The sequence below is a fragment of the Acartia tonsa genome, chromosome 2, assembly GCF_053477335.1.
Source record: "Acartia tonsa isolate MP-2025a chromosome 2, ASM5347733v1, whole genome shotgun sequence".
NCBI lineage: Eukaryota > Metazoa > Arthropoda > Copepoda > Calanoida > Acartiidae > Acartia > Acartia tonsa.
In genome coordinates, this window is record NC_137261.1 from 200,281 (window position 1) to 218,657 (window position 18,377).

General features: G+C 31.7%; 1 protein-coding gene across 1 annotated transcript in view; it reads right to left on the reverse strand.

Annotated features, from left to right (window-relative positions):
• The window catches only part of LOC145312344 (uncharacterized), a 36,477-nt gene extending 18,776 nt beyond the window's left edge, over window positions 1–17,701 (reverse strand). The window contains exons 1-5 of the mRNA XM_080151587.1: window positions 17,623–17,701; window positions 5,765–5,868; window positions 2,448–2,541; window positions 2,172–2,224; window positions 1,754–1,873 (exon numbers count right to left, since the gene is read on the reverse strand). Coding sequence (XP_080007713.1) covers window positions 1,754–1,873; window positions 2,172–2,224; window positions 2,448–2,541; window positions 5,765–5,868; window positions 17,623–17,694 — 443 coding nt within the window. The 5' untranslated portion in view covers window positions 17,695–17,701. The remainder of the gene's footprint in view (window positions 1–1,753; window positions 1,874–2,171; window positions 2,225–2,447; window positions 2,542–5,764; window positions 5,869–17,622) is intronic.
• Between the last annotated feature and the right edge of the window lie 676 nt (window positions 17,702–18,377).

Here is an 18,377-nt window from a genome sequence, read left to right on the forward strand (position 1 = left end):
ATGGGGGAAATGGGATTTACTCAGCTCCTATAAAAGATAGAATGCTGAAATTTTTTGACAACATTCCCATCAATAGGGAGCACAATTAAGTATAAAACATCGATGGCGATAGGACCGCTTTTTAGCAGGTTTTAGGCTATTTTTGTATTTTTCACATTTTTCTCAATATCTTCTGTGTTTATGGTGCGATTTTCAAAAATTTTTCAGTTATAGATATCTAAATTAAATTTTCAGTCCTTTAAGAAACCAACTATGACGGTCAGACTGCCTTTAAGCAGGTTTTAGGCTATTTTTGTATTTTTCACATTTTTCTTCATATCTTTGGTGTTTATGGTCGGATTTGCAAAATTTTTTTAGTTATAGATATCAAAATTAAATTTCCTGTCCTTTTAAGTAAACAGTTATGACGGTCAGACTGTCTTTCAGCAGGTTTTAGGCTATTTTTCTCCATATCTTTGGTGTTTATGGTACGATTTCCAAAATTTTTTCAGTTACATATATCAAAATTAAATTTTCTGTTGTTTAAAGAAAACAACCATGACGGTCAGGCTTCCTTTTTGCAGGTTTTTGGCTATTTTTAAATTTTTCCATATCTTTGATGTATATAGTCCAATTTTCCAAATTTTTTTAAGTGAAGGATTTAAAAAATAAATTTCCTGTCGTTTTAAGAAAACAAGCATTGCAGTCAGACTGCTTTTTAGCAGGTTTTTTTTTGTTTATATGTTTTACATATTTCCTCATATCTTTGGTGTTTTTGGTCCAATTTTAAAACTTTTTTGGGATATCAGTATCAAAATAATTTTTCCCATTGTTATAAGCATCTTTTATGTTATTTACTTTGATTGTCATCATTATACAAAATAAAACGGGGTTTCGTGTTTATTTTCGCCAATAAATCAATTAATAAATACCTACACTTTAAATCTACTTGTAAGTATTACCATCTATGATTTTATTTTTGTGCTTCGCTACTTATGGATGTTGTCATCCTTGTTGAATATATAAATGACTAACAGTTATGCCCCTAGAGGCCTCTAGGGGCATTTGAGGTGGAAGGGAATCTAAATTTTAGTTTTAAAAAGAAAAAGTAGAAACAGTATTGTTAATATCTTGGGAGGGTGGTGAAAACCTCCCCGCAAATTCTTTCTCAGGACCTATGAGAAGCATCAATTTATAGGAGAACCATAACCATCCAACGTTTAGTGAGATTCTGTGGTAAAAACTTACATAGAGACAGACATACATCCTGTTACTTTTATATAAGGATAACCTCTTTTAAAAAGAACTATATCCTTTCTATGTATAATCCCTGAAAATCATAAAATAGATACCTTATAACATCTTCAACAGTATATAGTTTAATCACTGATTATAACAGACTTTTATACTTCCCAACCATGAGGACACTGTTATTATAGATAGACAGACATCCTCTTACTTGTTTATAAGAATATAAAAACTACCTTATAACATATTCAACAGTAGTTTCATCACTGATTAACAGACATTTATACTTGCTTTCCTCCATAAGAACACTGTCACTATAGATAGACAGACATCCTCCTACTTTTATTTAATACCTATATTTGCGACAACTTTTACTACACAGAAACTCCCAATTTTGAATAGCAATAAAATCCCAGCCTCTCTCGGAGAGCATCGAACCCTCAACATACGGATCAAGTAACCAACATTCTATAAATGAGCTATGAAGGCAACTGGTATAAGGATATAAAAAAATCAATAAAACTACCTTATAACATCCTCAACAGTAGTTTCATCACTGATTAACAGACATTTATACTTGCTTTCCTCCATTAGAACACTGTCATGAATTCTCACTAAACCCCCCTTTCTCATCTGTAAACTAAACCTAAAATTGTAATATTTTTTTAGACAGTTTTGCGGATAGTAAAATAAAAAATTTAAATCAGTTTTGTTAGCCTCAATAATTATTTTTTAAAAATCAAAAAGTAAACGTCATAAATTGTGATTGGTTGGCTTATTAAGCTGAGTGTTCAAATGTTTCAACCACTTGTTTTATGCTATAGAAGGGGTAATTTTGCGTATCATGTATATTGATTTATCGGCCATTGTCCTATCCCTTTAGATTCCTGTATTTAGGAACATTCAATTCAATGTACTTTGGTGGTAAATTCTAAAAAGAATACCTGACATCACCAAATGGATTGCAGGATTTCAGTTGGACAGGTCGTGCGATATCCTAAAAATTGGTCAAATTAGAAAAATATTCAAATTAGAATTGCATCTTAGGGAAGCTTTACATAGGTCCTGGGATAGTATTAGTATATTTCATTTTTAGATTGAAGAGTTGGGACGATTTTAGGCTATTTTTCTGTACCCTTCTCACAACTTTGAAGAGTTCCTAGATGCTAGGGTTGCAGCCGTTATCATAACAATTAATATTATAATAAAAACTTAATTACCTCAAGTACCATCGTCCTCTTGATAGGTATTCCTGTTTTTCTGATTGTCACATCCATGGTTAAATAAAACAACTTGGGATCTCGATGCTTCATTCTAAATATAATGGATATATTATTACATATGGATAGATATTCCTGTTTTTCTGATTGTAACATCCATGGTTAAATAAAACAACTTGGGATCTCTGTGCTTCATTCTAAATATAATGGATATATTATTACATGGATAGGTATTCCTGTTTTTCTGATTGTAACATCCATGGTTAAATAAAACAACTTGGGATCTCTGTGCTTCATTCTAAATATAATGGATATATTATTACATGGATAGGTATTCCTGTTTTTCTGATTGTAACATCCATGGTTAAATAAAACAACTTGGGATCTCGATGCTTCATTCTAAATATAATGGATATATTATTACATGGATAGGTATTCCTGTTTTTCTGATTGTAACATCCATGGTTAAATAAAACAACTTGGGATCTCTGTGCTTCATTCTAAATATAATGGATATATTATTACATGGATAGGTATTCCTGTTTTTCTGATTGTAACATCCATGGTTAAATAAAACAACTTGGGATCTCGATGCTTCATTCTAAATATAATGGATATATTATTACATGGATAGGTATTCCTGTTTTTCTGATTGTAACATCCATGGTTAAATAAAACAACTTGGGATCTCGATGCTTCATTCTAAAAGTACTCAAAGTTATCTATAATACAAAGTAGAACGATGTCTGTCCATCTGTCCGTCTGTCTGTCTGTCTGTCCGTCTGTCTGTCTGTCTGTCTGTCCATCTGAAGCTTAAGATCTCAGTAACCGCTGAACCGATTGGGCTCTACTTTTCAGGGATTATACCTACTGGTCCTGTGATGGTTTTAAGGTATTTTCTTGGGGGGTGGGACACCCCCAACCCCCCAAAAAACCTAAAAAATCCCCCCCCCATGTTTTTTTTTGTTGCAGAAGATTTTCTTGGTCCTTTTTTTTTGCAGGAGATTTCCTTGGTTCTTTTACGAATTTCACCTTAATTTGTTTTTTATCATTTCTTGGGGCAAAGCCCCTAGAGGCTAGGGGCGAAGCCGCTAGTGTTAATATAAGACGTCAATTGGGGTAAAGACATAAAAGGCTGTTATATCCCTTCCTTACACAATAAAACGTAGAAACCCTTCATCCCCCTTTAAAAAAGCATGTCATTTATCACTGATATTAAATTCAAGAAAGCATATTTTCTACATTTCGAATCTGCCATTCAATAAGAAATTAAGTTGCCTACAATAAATGAAAAAAATATTAGGCTCAATACCAGCTGAGGAGTATATAATATTACTCCAATAAAGTTAGATTTCCTAAAAATATTTCTAAAAATAAAGTCAAAGTGCTTATACTGTTTCTATTTTTACATTTTTATTTTCTCTAAAATTGAAAAATTGAATCTTTTCTTTTCTTCATCTTTAACTCGAAATAAATCGGTGCGCAATTTCGAGAATTTCTAACTTACTTACAACAAAGTTTAAAATTTTAGGAAATATGTCAATGTAAAGTGCTTTTTAACACAAAACAAGCACGGTTCAGTTGTAGTTTGCAAATCTTTTATTAGATAAAACAAGGATGATAACATCCATAATAGTGAGACAATCTGAAAGAGGAATAAACAAACAATAACTTAATATGCAGAACATTAATTTATAAGTTAAAACAAAATCGTATTTAAATTTGTTGAAAATTGCGTTTTTACAAGATACAGTAAAAGGACATACTTTCATATTTAGGATTTGATTATAGATATAATAATTTTGTACCTTGTATATGAGCGAATGGGTTTTGAATTTTGATTAAATAAATATATGCTTATATAAGAGTGCAACAACTAACCTGCCCCCCTCCCTCCCTTCAAAATACAAGTTCACATGCTAAGTCTTAATCTTCAAAGAAAATAATTAGATTGACCAAACAAGTTCCAATGTTACAAGTCATATAAATATCAAAGCATATGAAATAGTTGAAAAAGGTAAAATCGTTGTGTATTTTTATGATTTGAAACATGTTTGGAATCTCTTTCTGCCAGGGATCTAAAGGGACAAGACAATAGCCGATAAATTGACATACATCCCCAATGATGCTACACAAAATTACCCCTTCTGTAGATTACAATTAGGTGGTAGAAACATTTGGACACCCAACTTTAGTAAACAACCAATCAAAACCCCCAAAGTTGTTCAGCTAACAAAAAAGACACTTTTGGGGACAAGTGTAATAAACAGTCCAATGTCCCCTCTCTCCATGGTTTACTGCTGAGATGTAATTAGGTTTACCCATCTCTCATCTAATTATTATTAAAGTATTAAGAGGACACAAGCAAGGGGGATAGCAAGTTTCAATAAATTTTCATTCGATTATTTAAATTATAAAAGTACACGTATAAATGTATAATCCATACAACTGGCTGGCCCTTTCCGTCTGCTAGCAAATTGCCTTCTGTTCTTTTATAAGGACTCGGCTGAGTTTATATTTCCGACGCTATTAGTTGGTTTTTCCTCATACAAAATCGGGACAGGGTTCCCGCCCTGTGGTCAGAGTTACATATAGCTTATGTCCCCTCTATTCTTTTACTTTAAAATGCATCAGGGTTAAGCTACTGTGAAAAACCATTGTAAAATCACATGAATTTCAATAATTAAGCGAGTAGAATTTATATAGAATACGTGGATAATTTGACATTGGAATTTATGTGGTCAATTTAGGTTGATAATATAGTCTAATAAGGTAAGGGGAGGGGATGGGCTAAATTCATAAGAAGGGGGAGAGGGTGGAGGTATCGTTATATTAGCCAGCTGGGAGAAACATTTATCAGGGTATATCCATTTATTATACATCTATACTCATACATTTATTATACATCTATACTTATATATTTATTACCTGTATTTAGAAAGCAGTAAGAGTACAAGTTCCCGGCTTGATATGGTCTCTGGTACATTCACTGTTTTATTTTTAATATCTGGAGTATACATCTATACTTATACATTTATTATACTTCTATACTTATACATTTATTACCTGAATTTAGAAAGTAGTAAGAGTACAAGTTCCCGGCTTGATATGGTCTCTGGTACATTCACTGTTTTATATTCAATATCTGGAGTATACATCTATACTTATACATTTATTACCTGTATTTAGAAAGCAACAAGAGTACAAGTTCCCGGCTTGATATGGTTTCTGGTACATTCACTGTTTTATATTCAATATCTGGAGTATACATCTATACTTATACATTTATTATACATCTATACTTATACATGTATTACCTGTATTTAGAAAGCAACAAGAGTACAAGTTCTCTGCTAGAGATGGTTTCTGGTACATTCACTGTTTTATATTCAATGTCTGGGGCTAAGCACTTGGCATACACCTACAAATAAAAAATATTCAGGTTTTAAAAGCGAATCTTTTTTTATAATTAGGAGGATTACTGTTGTTACATTTAGGTGCGGTTATCGAAACAAGAAAGTTCGTACTGACACTTTACTTTTATGGATGTTGTCATCCTTGTTTTTCACAAAATTCACACAAAAATGTATGACACAAAATTATCCCTAAATGATGATATGCAAAATATCCCCTTCTGTATCTAGCAGATATTAATCGGGTTCGGAGCAATAATGGAAAGGTTTATAAATAAGCACAGTGCTATTAGAGTCTGTTAGGAGTTTTATAATTATATTTAATAGCACTGCAAGATTATTTAGATCATAGACTAGATGGTAGTTTCCTTAAAAGGAAACAATCTCTGTTTGTCTGTGTATAAACAAGGATGATAACATCTATAAAAGTGAAGCTCTCAAATTAGGGCAAATAAACACTTTTAGAATGTCAGAACTTAATAAGCAGGATATTGATGTTTAAGTCTAAAAAAAATTCAATATAAAATAAATTGTGTTGAAAAATAACTAAACGGAAAAAAGCCCAAATTTTATTAAAATTGTGTCAAAAATGATCCAAGTAACGTAATAAAATGAGGAAGATAAGAGGAGAAGTGGGAAAGAAAACCTTTAAAAATGAGATGGATAATACATCATTTTTATTACGTCACATGGATCTTTTTGACACAATCTTAACACAATTTGGGCTTTGTCGACAACTCTTAACTTAATGAACTAAGAAATCAAAATACAATAAAAGTCCCCAAAGCTGTTAAACCAAGAATAAGAAAACTTAATTATAACACTTTTAGAATTAGTGTAATAAACAGCCCAATGTCTCCTCCCTCCCTGGATAAATAACAGATGAAAAGAAAAATCAAAACCAAAAAGTTGTACCAAATCAAGCCTGAAAGATAAAGCTGAAACTTGGAAAACAGTAAAAGTGTCTGACTATGACGTCAGAAAAAATTAACAATTAACCAATGAGAAGCCAGTATTTACAATGGTAAAATATATAGCGGCCTCTCATTGGTTAATTGTTAATTTTTTCTGACGTCATAGTCAGACACTTTTACTGTTTCCTGAAACTTGGCAAGCCAAGGTGCAGAATTTATTAGTAAAATTGTCAATATTTTCTCACCATTTTATATCAAGAATCAAAGTCAAAGGAAAAATGCTCTAACTTCAACTTTAGACAAGGATGGCAACATCCAATAGCAATATACAGGGAGAGGGAGGAAACTGTTTATTACACTAGTCCCCAAAGTTTTCTAATTTGTTGGATTTACAACTTTTTGGAATTTAATTGAATCTTGATTGGTTGGTTCATTAGGTTAAGTGTTGAGTTGAAATCTAAAAAAGGGATAATTTTGTGTGTCATTATTGAGGATGTACATATATTTGTTTGTAATTGTCTTATCCCTCTAGATCCCTGCAAATTTTTTTTCTTCCGTGATGAAAAAATTGACAAACTGACACTAGCCACTTATAGAGTAGCATTACTTCAAAAGGAAAACGGGAGAAGTTAATATTAGAAAGGAAAGGCTGTATAATTTTATTACAAACTACCAAATTTAAACACATGTACATATTATAAGTTATTTAGCTTTTAAATTCAAATGACATGTATGTATGCTTAGAAATATATCAAACTAGAAGGCAATCTGTTTACAGACCTATTTAAATAACTTAAAGTGCTCTTCTTAGCTGACATATTATTGATATTAACTGATATTTATGTCAACATTTGACCAACATAATGCATTGTCATAACTTTAAATATCACAAATCCTGATTTTAACTAACAGGCTATAAAATGAAGTAGTAATTTAAATCATGTCAGAAATGCCTTTTATGGTTAGGCATTTCTTTTTAGGGAAGCTTTATTTAGTCTAAGCAAGGATTGGGGTTTTGTTGATTTGATAACAGCATAACATTTTGATAAAGAACTATGGCCTATAAATTGCTGAACATCCATAATGATGATACACTAAATTACCCCTTCTGTTGATTAGAATTGGTGGCTGAAACATTTGAACACTTAACTTAATAAACCAACCAATTAAGAATCAGTAAAAGTTCTCAAATTTGTTAAGCCAACGAATAAAAATTTGTTAACATAAAACTTTGGGGACTGGTGTAATAAACACCCCCACCCCATTGTCCCCTCTCTCTCTCTGGTGAAATTGTCTGGAGAATTACGAGTGTAGGAACTCTATACATAGTAAATTATCCAGGTATGTACCAGGAATCTAAATGTATAAGACAATGGCCTACAAATTGATGTACATGCCCTATGATGATACACAAGAATACCCCTTCTGAGGATAACAAAAGTCTGGACACTAAACTTAATGATTCAACCAATCAAAATTAAATAAAAGTCCTCAAAGTTGACAAGCCAACGAATAAAAATCGGCCAGAGAGAAAGGGGTCAATGGTCTTTTTTACACTAGTCCCCAAAGTTTTATAATAACGTGTTAAAACGTTTTAACCACTAATTCTAATCTACAGAAGAGGTAATTTAGTGTGTCATTATTGGAGATGTACATCAATTTATCGGCCATTGTCTTATACCTTTAGATCCCTAGGTTTTCTTCCAAACATTTAATTCTTCAAGCTAAAGGATTGTACACATGAAAAGTTTGTAGTAAATTAAATTTTTGTCCATTGTGGTATCCTTAATCCATGGTAAGGTAGTTGAGACAAAGAGATTATGCACCCCTTCTTGTGACACTATGTTGTTAATTTACAATTTCATTGGTGTATTCAGAATGGGACTATTAACAAATTTCCCATTTAAAAAAAATATTCAAGAATAGAAAGTCATTTTGATCAATCTATTGTAAGTCATTTTGTTTTCGAAAATCGAATAGTTATTAAATATCTAAAAGGTAGTACTGCTAAAAGTTAGGCAGAATAAGGCATCTTCTGGATTGTATAAGCCAATACTAATAGTGATTCTTATAATATATATATGAATGTTAGCTAACCTATTCAAAAAATAGCAAACATGAAGAGATAATGCATGTAGGCATATTTACTTTTGATTGTGTGTCCTACTAATAAGTTCCCCTTTTGTAGAGTAGCTTTGCTTTGGAAATGGTCGCATTTTATATTACGTGCCAAGCCCCGTTTTTGTGAATTTGATGAGAATGATAGAAATAGAAATAGACATTTATTTGATAGACACTGATCATTTAAGTTTCCAGAGTTTCAACACAATTGCAAAGAGGATCATAGAAAGTAGTTTGCTAGAATGTTTGATTGGGATAGACCACAGAAAATTATTTGTTTTCGTTTTGATTCTATCCTACTTTAAAAAGTAGTAAGCATTTTTGTCTGTTGCGAAGAATCTTGCTGGCTAATGAACCAATATGGTTCTCCTTTACAGTGAATCTTCTTATAGGTAAAGTTTTCAACTTTTTTGGGGGAGGGTACATCAACACTCAAAATAAATTATACCCCCCAAGAAAAAAAATATTTATTTTTTCTCTTAAAAACTTGAAAATGGAATTGGGGGGGGGGGTGGTCGACTTAACCCCCCCCCCCCCACACACACAACTTAATGGCCCTAGAATCTTTTAGGGATGTAGCCGCTAGATTTTTCATATTTCAGTAAAATAAATCGTTTGACTAAATGTTTTTGATACCAATGCTCTAATCTTTACACAATTTATATTTCCTGTAAAACTTCCCATTTCTAGTATCTAATTTGTAATCTTTTCTATATATTTTGTAATCAACACCCGCCCCTTTATTCAGTCTAGAAGAATTTTTGCACATTAGCAAAAATAACAAATTATACTGATCAGAAAATTTATATAGGTTTATTTCCAACATGTGCTTTAAACCAGGGGGGAAGGAGACATTCGGCTGTTTTACTCCAGTCCCAAAAGTTTTTTTTTATATAATTTTGGGGACTATACAACTATTAGATTATGATTAGTTGTTTCATTAAGTTGAGTGTCTAAACGTTTTAACCACTAATTGCATTGGGGATGTATATCAATTTATCTGTCATTCCCTTATCCTTTAATCATTTAATCATTTTTTTAATCTGCCACCTTTACAGCAAGCCGTCTAATAAACCAAAACTGAAGTAAACAATGTGTACATCTGCATTTAACATGAAAAAATGTTAGTAATATTCAACCGCCAAATATTTATGTATTAGCAATTTTGTATACATATTTTGAATTCTTATTTAAACATTATTGGTATACATTTCCAAACCAGAGGTGTAAAGGGATAAGACAATGGCCGATAAATTGATGTACATATTCAATGAAAATACACATAAGTATCCCTTCTGTAAGTTACAATTAGGGGTTTTTAAACACTCAACTTAAAGAACCAACCAATCAAAATTCAATGATGTCAAAGTTGTTAGGCCAACGAATAATAAACCGTTTTTATAAAACTTTAAGGACTAGTGTAATAAACAGTCAAATGTCCTTCCCTTCCAGTTTCTAAAACACTAAATTTTTGTTTGGTAATATATATAATATCCATCTTAAGAAGACTGAATACCCATTTATTTAATGTTTGTGGGATGGGTCCACATTTGGCAAAGCAGACAACGTTTTATTCTTTTTCAATAGTTTCAGATTCAGATGGATTCTTCTTTTCATTGTCCAGCAATACAGGGAGGAAGGGAGCATTGGGCTGTTTATTACACTAGTCCCTATAGTTTTATGATAATGTTTTCTTATTCGTTGGTTAACAACTTTGGGGACTTTTATTGAATTTTGATTGGATGGTCATTAAGTTGAGTGTACAAACGTTTCAACCACTAATTTTAATCTACAGATGGGGTAATTTTGTGTATCATCATTTGGGATGTAAATAAATTTATCTGTCATTGTCTTATCCTTGTAGATCTCTGCGAGCATTCAGATAAATTAAGGAAAAGAAATGAGAGATACTTTCTTTTTTTACTGCTACCGCACTTGAAGTGCAAAAAGAAAGACATGTTGATTAAATTCGGTTTTGAAGATTTGTTATTTATTGCATCATATTATAGACATCTTTCTGCGAATAATAAAATAAAAACTTTCAAGATTAAAACCAGTTTATTCAGCCCAGAGTGAATTCTGAATGGTTGGTTCAATCCTTATTCAATGGCAATTTCTTAAAATGAGCAGACAAATTTAATTCTTTGACGCGAAAATATTTGTACATGCGTTTAACAAATGCAAAACTAGAAATCTTATTCTGTTTGCATTAAAAAATATATTGTTTCATAAAACTTTTCCACCTTACACGTTGTATAACAAGAATGGGTTTATGCATTTTTGTATTTTTGGGGGGGCACTCGAAGGGAGGTTTTTTTGAGAATCCTTTTTTTGAGGGGTTAGGTTAGACAGAAATCTGGTAACTTACAAAGGATAACGTTCCTTTTGGGTTATGGTACCTTTTGTTTACTTACAAAATGAAAAAAGAAGAAAAAAAAATCTATTATTTATTAATGATTTAGGTAAATATAAGAAGAAATTCTTTAAAGCTTAATCTTGCTATTGCTATTGCTATTGCTATTGAGTAAGGGACCTTAAACCTTATAAAAGCAGATGTTGCGCTTTTTGAGAAGGCAAATAAAAATATTTTAACTCCGCCAAAGGGGTTAACACAAAATTCCACCCACGCGGGATTTCTACTTTTTTTTTATAAAGCTATTAACGAGAAGCTAAGTTTTGTCAGTTTGAATTAATATCATCTTATTAAGATCAAAATAATTACTGAGCCGATTGGGTTGCCTTTGGTAAAAATTACATAGTTCCATTGATTGTTTTAGGCTTTTTTGATTCATATTAAATGGTTTTAAGCTATTTTTGTATCCCCTCTCTGCTCCTTCGAATATAGTGCCCTTAGAACCTAGTGGCGAAGGTGCTATCAATCAGTTAAGCTTCCAAATGGGTTAGGTTCACTGAAGGGGGTGGAATTCTGTGTGGGTGAAATTCTGACGGAAGCCAGCTTTATTACATATGAATATATATCCAGGGATTTAAAGGGCTAAGACAATGACTGTACATTCACAATGATTACACATATTTACCCCTTCTGTATATTATAATTAGTGGTTGAAACGTTCGGACACTCAACTTAATGAACCAACCAATCAAAATTCAATAAAAATCTCCAATGTTGTTAAGCCAACAAATGAGAAAACGTTATTATAAAACTTTGGGGACTAGTGTAATAAACAGCCCAATATCCCCTCCCTCCCTGACATATAGCTCAGACCCAGACAAATGGAATTTTACAATCCAGTTGAATTTGTTGAGAGATTATCTTGGAAAAAGGAACAATAAAAACATAAATAATGTTTACAGGGAAATCTTCAGGGCTAATAAAACCGGCGTGTTTCTTTAATATCCACGGAAAGCTTTCTATAATAACTATAATTTTAAATTAATTTCGGTGTTGAAAATTTTTATTTTTAATTTAGATTTATTTTGGTGTTGAAATTTTAAAGGACTGTTTTAGAAAAGCATCTCTATTACTGTGTAGGTATGTCGGTCAGAAATGCTGATATTTAATATACATGAATAAGGTAGCAATATCAAAGTAAAGATTTGATAAAAATATTAATTTCAAGCATCAGATATTGCAAAACATTCTTTATTGAATAAAAACTTTTGTTTGTTATCCTTGTGTCTGTGTGTGTCGCTGAACCGATATGGTTCTCCTTTACAATGTACCTTATCATAGGTTCTGGAAGATTCATTACTATTTTTGGGGAGTGTAAAACACTTTCACAAGATAAATCCCTCTAGAAAAAAATCCTCTAGGGCTTCTAGTATGTCATAGCTGTTAATAAAATATAAAAATAATAACTAGCCAGCTTTTTATGAGATAAACCACGTACGTATATCAGATTTATGCACATAAATTTTATAAATCAAAATTTCCACTTTAACACAGCTAGAAAGATAAGAAAGGATTTTATTGGATAATTCAAAATAAATATATGGAATTTTTTAAGTTATAAAACTTTAAATTGGGTAATAAAATAAAATAGAATAATCATGGAGATTTTAATTTTATCACATCGTATTATAGGCAGCTATCCGCGAAGAATGAATATTGTTATCTTGTTAAATAAACAAACTCTTTCCAGTATTGCTTCTAAACCGATTACTATCCGCCGTATTTGAACCGGTTTTCAGCCTTACGGAATATCATGTATAGTATCGTATTACAGACAACTATCCACGAAAATTAAAATTATAATCTTAATGCCAATACCAATTTTGTTTTAATCTTATAATTTTTCATTTTTATATTTGCGGAATGCTGTCTATAATACGTTGCGATAAATAACTATTCTGTAATATGGTTATATTCTACCCCAAAATTGTAGTTGAGTACCCAAAAAAAGGTGACCTTACTCTGATTTTCATGATAGGGATGCAAAAAATCATTTCCTACCCACTTTACTTCTTATTTTTTCAATGTGTGTGTGTGTGATTGTGTGTATGTGTGTGTGTGTGTGTGTGTGTGTGTGTGTATGTGTGTGTGTGTATTTGTATGTGTGTGTTTGTACCCACTTTACTTCTTATTTTCAATGTGTGTTCGTGTGTGTGTGTATGTGTGTGTGTGTATGTGTGTGTGTTTTGTGTATGTGTGTTTGTGTGTATATGTGTGTGTGTGTATGTGTGTTTTGATGTACGTTCGTATGTATGTCATACAATTGGTGGTTGAATGACAAAAAGAAGCTCTTTCATCCTTCCTCCTCTTCCATGTTTTGCATGGTTATCCTCCCCCAGGGAGAGAGGGAGGGGACATTGGGCTGCCTATTTAACTACTCCCCAAAGTTTTATACCAACTTTGGGGACTTATATTGAATTTTGATTGGTGGGTTCATAATGTTGAAGGTCCAAAAGTTTCAAACTCTAATAACAATTTTAATTTTGTGTATTATCATTGCGGATGTACATCAATTTATCGGCCATTGTATTATCCCTTTATATCCCTGCTAATCTGTGTTGCCTGTGTTATTATTATTATTATGATTAGTATATAATATGTAGTCAGGGATTTAAAGGGATAAGACAATGGCTGATAAATTGATGTACATCCCCAATAATGATATACAAAATAAATAATTATGTAGTAGTTAAAACTTTTAGACATTCAACTAAAATTAAAGTCCCCAAGCTTGTTAAGCCAACGAATTATAAAAATGTTGTTATAAGACTTTAGGGACTAGTGTAATAAACAGCCCAATGTCCCCTCCCTCCCTAATAATACGTAGTTGTAGCTACCGGATACCAAAAAGCCAGGAAGTTGATGAATTTGAACTTATACTACTTCTCCTGTTTAGACATTACTTCCAAAATATATAATAATATTAAAAACTTAAAACTTATTACTTTACTTCCCAAAGTTTTCTGATAACGTTTTCTTATTTGTAGGGTTCACAACGGTGGGGATTTTATATAAATTTTGATTGGTTGATTCATTAAGTTAAAAGTCAAAATGTTGCAACCACTAATTTAATCTTCAAAAGGGGTTATTTTGTGTATCATCATTTGAGATGTACATTATTATATCGACAATTGTCTTATCCCTTTAGATCCCTAAAATAAATAGTTACCAATAGACCTAATAAGAACACATGATCAATAAGATTTTCAAAAGCTTTGCTCCTTCTGATAAAAGAAAAAGAAGACATGCTATTTATTTAATAAATAACATAATTGGTTACATTGTATGAACTCTGTTGTTGGTAAAAAGAGGCAACTAACTCCGGAAGACAACGAATTATTGAAATACTCCATATTCAATAATAAGAGTAACACAATGAAAAATTATATTTACTTAATGATTACAAGTGGTTTCGCCCCTAGCCTCTAGGGGCTTCACCCCAAGAGGTGATTGCAAGTCAAACAATTGAAAAATCTTAATAAGATTTAGCAATCAGAAGACCAAAAATGGGGGTATATGAATATTTAATTGGTGTTAGTGGGGTTTGATTAAAATACAAAATAAAATTGAAAGGAGGGGTATTTTTGTGGTAGGGTATTGAGTGTATGAAAACAGCTTGAAACCACCGCAGGACAAGAAGCTAAATTCCCTGAAGATTATATCGTAATGCCTTTTGCTATTATTTTTTATTACAATAATACATTCATTAACGTTTTAAATACGAGAAAACAAGGATGACAACATCCATAAAAGCGAAGCTCTGAAACGATATGACAGACGAACATTAACTTTTGTTAAGTGTTAGAACTGAATATACAAAATATGAAATTATAAGATTTGAAAAAAGTTATACTTAAATTTGTTGCAAAACTTTTTAAATACAGAATTCTGTTTAAGGACATACTGACATTTTTAAGACGTGATTATAGAGATGCTTCGCTCATAATATTGTACCTTATTGTAATAATAATCAGTAATCAAAAAATCAGATCAATCGGATAATTTTATCACATAAAAAAATTGTTATTAAAAATCAACATGTTTAAAATGGACGTACGGACATTCTGGTAACGATTATAGAGTTGCTACGCTTTTTTAAATCGTACCTAACTAATACAGAAATCACCATGCAAAGTTTGAAATCGATAGAACAATTCTAACATGCCTAAATTAACGCATAAAAGCTAACTATCTCGGACGGACGTACGGACCGACCCTAATTATAGAAAAGCTTCGCTTTTAAAAATATTTTTAAGATTACTCTAAATTCCAAGATTTTATTACTCTATGGAACTACTGTAGTTTTTAATGAGAGTTTTTTGGGTTTAATCTTTGGCTTAATACCGTTTCAAAGTTATGACATCGTAATTATGTTGAATATTGGTATTTAAAATTTTAAACAGATTACAAAATTTGTAAAGTACAATTTCATGTAACAATATTGCAAAAAAATGCTTATGTAAAATACTGTTCAAAAATAGCGTTTTTTTTTATTCTGCTACACATGATTTTTTTTCCAGGGACGATTTCTCTCAGGAGGGTGGTGCTACCCTCCCCCAAAATTGTTATATACCTTCCCAGGACAATGAAGCTACAATGTAAATGAGAACCATAGCGAGATTCTTCGGCACAGACAAACAAACAGATAGACATCCTGTTACTTTAACATAAGGATTTAATGAAAGAACAAAATATAATTGAAATATTTGAAAAGTAAAAGGCTTGTTTGAAATTCTAAATAAAAACTAAAAACTTTTAGCCTTGACCCGATATTTTTGTATTATGGTTGTCACAGAAATAGATTTCTAGAATGGATTCGAAACCGATTAAATTCAGTTGGATTAGAATCGTTGGATCTCAGCTATACTGAAAAATCATGTAATTCATCGTATTATAGGCGATTTTCCATGAATATCCAAATAAAAATCTTAAAATTAATACCAGTGTTGTTAGCCCGTCTTTAGCCACTCGGGGCTTACAAATCTGGTTTCAATCTTGATTGCAGAAGACAAAGGCCGATAAATTGATGAACATTCTCTATGCTAGTATAATAGACAGCCCAATGGCCCCTCCCTACCTAACTACAAAGTCAAAATAATAGACAACTTTTGCATAAAAACAAATCCTTAGCCAAACCCAATAACTTTCAAAATTTCGAGACAACCTTTGTGTTATGCTTACAAAATGGATATAGGATGTACATGGATATATTCACAGAAAATGTTTTGTCGTCAATTTAGGCTGCTAATATATGGACCTCATTTATTGGTTAGTTTACTCATCCGAGGAGATGGGGTAAAGTGGATGGATGGGGGATATTGGTTTGTTAGCCAGCTGCGAGCATAACTTTATCAGAGTACATGAAAATCTGGTGCAACATCCAAATAATAATATATCCATTGTTTGCAATAAAGGTTGCTCAACCAATCATCAAGCAACACTTGAATTAAAAATGCAATAATATTTGCAAACTTACAAAATGCAAATTGTTTTTCATTCAATAAACTGTGGCAAGGCATTGCAGGGAGGGAGAGGACATTGGGCTGTTTATTACACTAGTCCCCAAAGTTTTCTTACTCTTTTGCTTAATAACTTTGGGGAGTTTTATTGAATTTTAATTGGATAATTCATTTAGTTGAGTGTCCTAACGTTTTAACCGCTAATTGTAATATAAAAATGTATGTTGAGCCTTGGCTCGACATGTCATCTCAAGGCTCACTATGTTCAATGTACAGAAAGAGTAAATTTGTGTTACATTATTGGAGATTTACATTAATTTATTGGCCATTGTCTTATCCCTTTAGATCTCCGAGGCATTTGTTAGGGTAGCGAAAGAGGGACTGGACATTTTTTTGAGGGTAGGGGGGAAACAAAGATTGTTAAATTATTATTTTTAGCGTATCTTCGAAACAAATAAAAAAAACTGGACTAAAACCGGTCTGAAAAAGCATTGATAGCATTCTGTCCATTTACCTATCCCTAGACCTCTGGTAAATTTGCAATGGAAATCAATGAAAGTTTTGTAAATGAAAAGGAGGAGAAGAGATGTTTTCATTTTTCTAATAAAGGTATTATACTAAAAAATATATTTAAACAATACTATAAAGTTCTGATTATTGCATTTGTATTAAGTCATAATGACTAAACAGTTGACATATTTTGTTTTAATTTGGGCTCTTTAAATTAGCGTTCAGTGTGGCTTCGAAAATCATTTTTATTCATTGGATGAGAACCGGTCCTTAGTCATACTGAAAAAATCATGTATACCATCGTATAACAGACAATTTTCCACGAATATTAAAATAAAAACCTACCTTAAGTGCACAATACCCATTGCTGGTCTCTCCACCAATGGTTTCCTCAGTAATGAGACCAGTCTTGTTCATGCCTTCAGTTACAGGTACGCAAGGATTAGGATTTTGGACTTTATGTAAATACAGAAAGGAAGGGGACATTGGGCTGTTTATTACACTAGTCCCCATAGTTTTATAATAACGTTTTCTCATTCATTGGCTTTGAAACTTTTATTAAATTTTAAATGGTTAGTTCATTAAGTTGTTTAAAGTTTCAACCACTTATTAAAATCTACAGGGTAATTTGGTGTATCATCACAAGAGTTGTATACCAATTTTTCGGTAATTGCCATATCCCTTTAGATCCCTGCAGTAAATACCAGATTCATAATACCAATTTGCAATGTTCTTAAGGAAAAAGACAATAAGCGATAAATAAATGGCATTCCCAATGATAATAAACAAAATACTTGTTCTGTAGATTGAATTATTGGTTAAAAAGCTTGGACACTACAAGTCTGGAAACAGCCAAAAAATCATTGAAAGTTCCCAAGATTCTTTAAATACATCCTTAATTTCAAATTATAAATCCTTGTCCCTGGTCCAATATTATTGTTGTTGTTTAATGTTTTGATTCCCATTTAAAAAATAGTTAATAAAAGTGCCCAAAATTCTTTAAATACATCTTTAATTTTAAATAAAAATCCTTGTCCCTGGTCCAAAATTATTGTTATTGTTTAATGTTTTGATTCCCATTTGTTGGGTAATCAATTTTA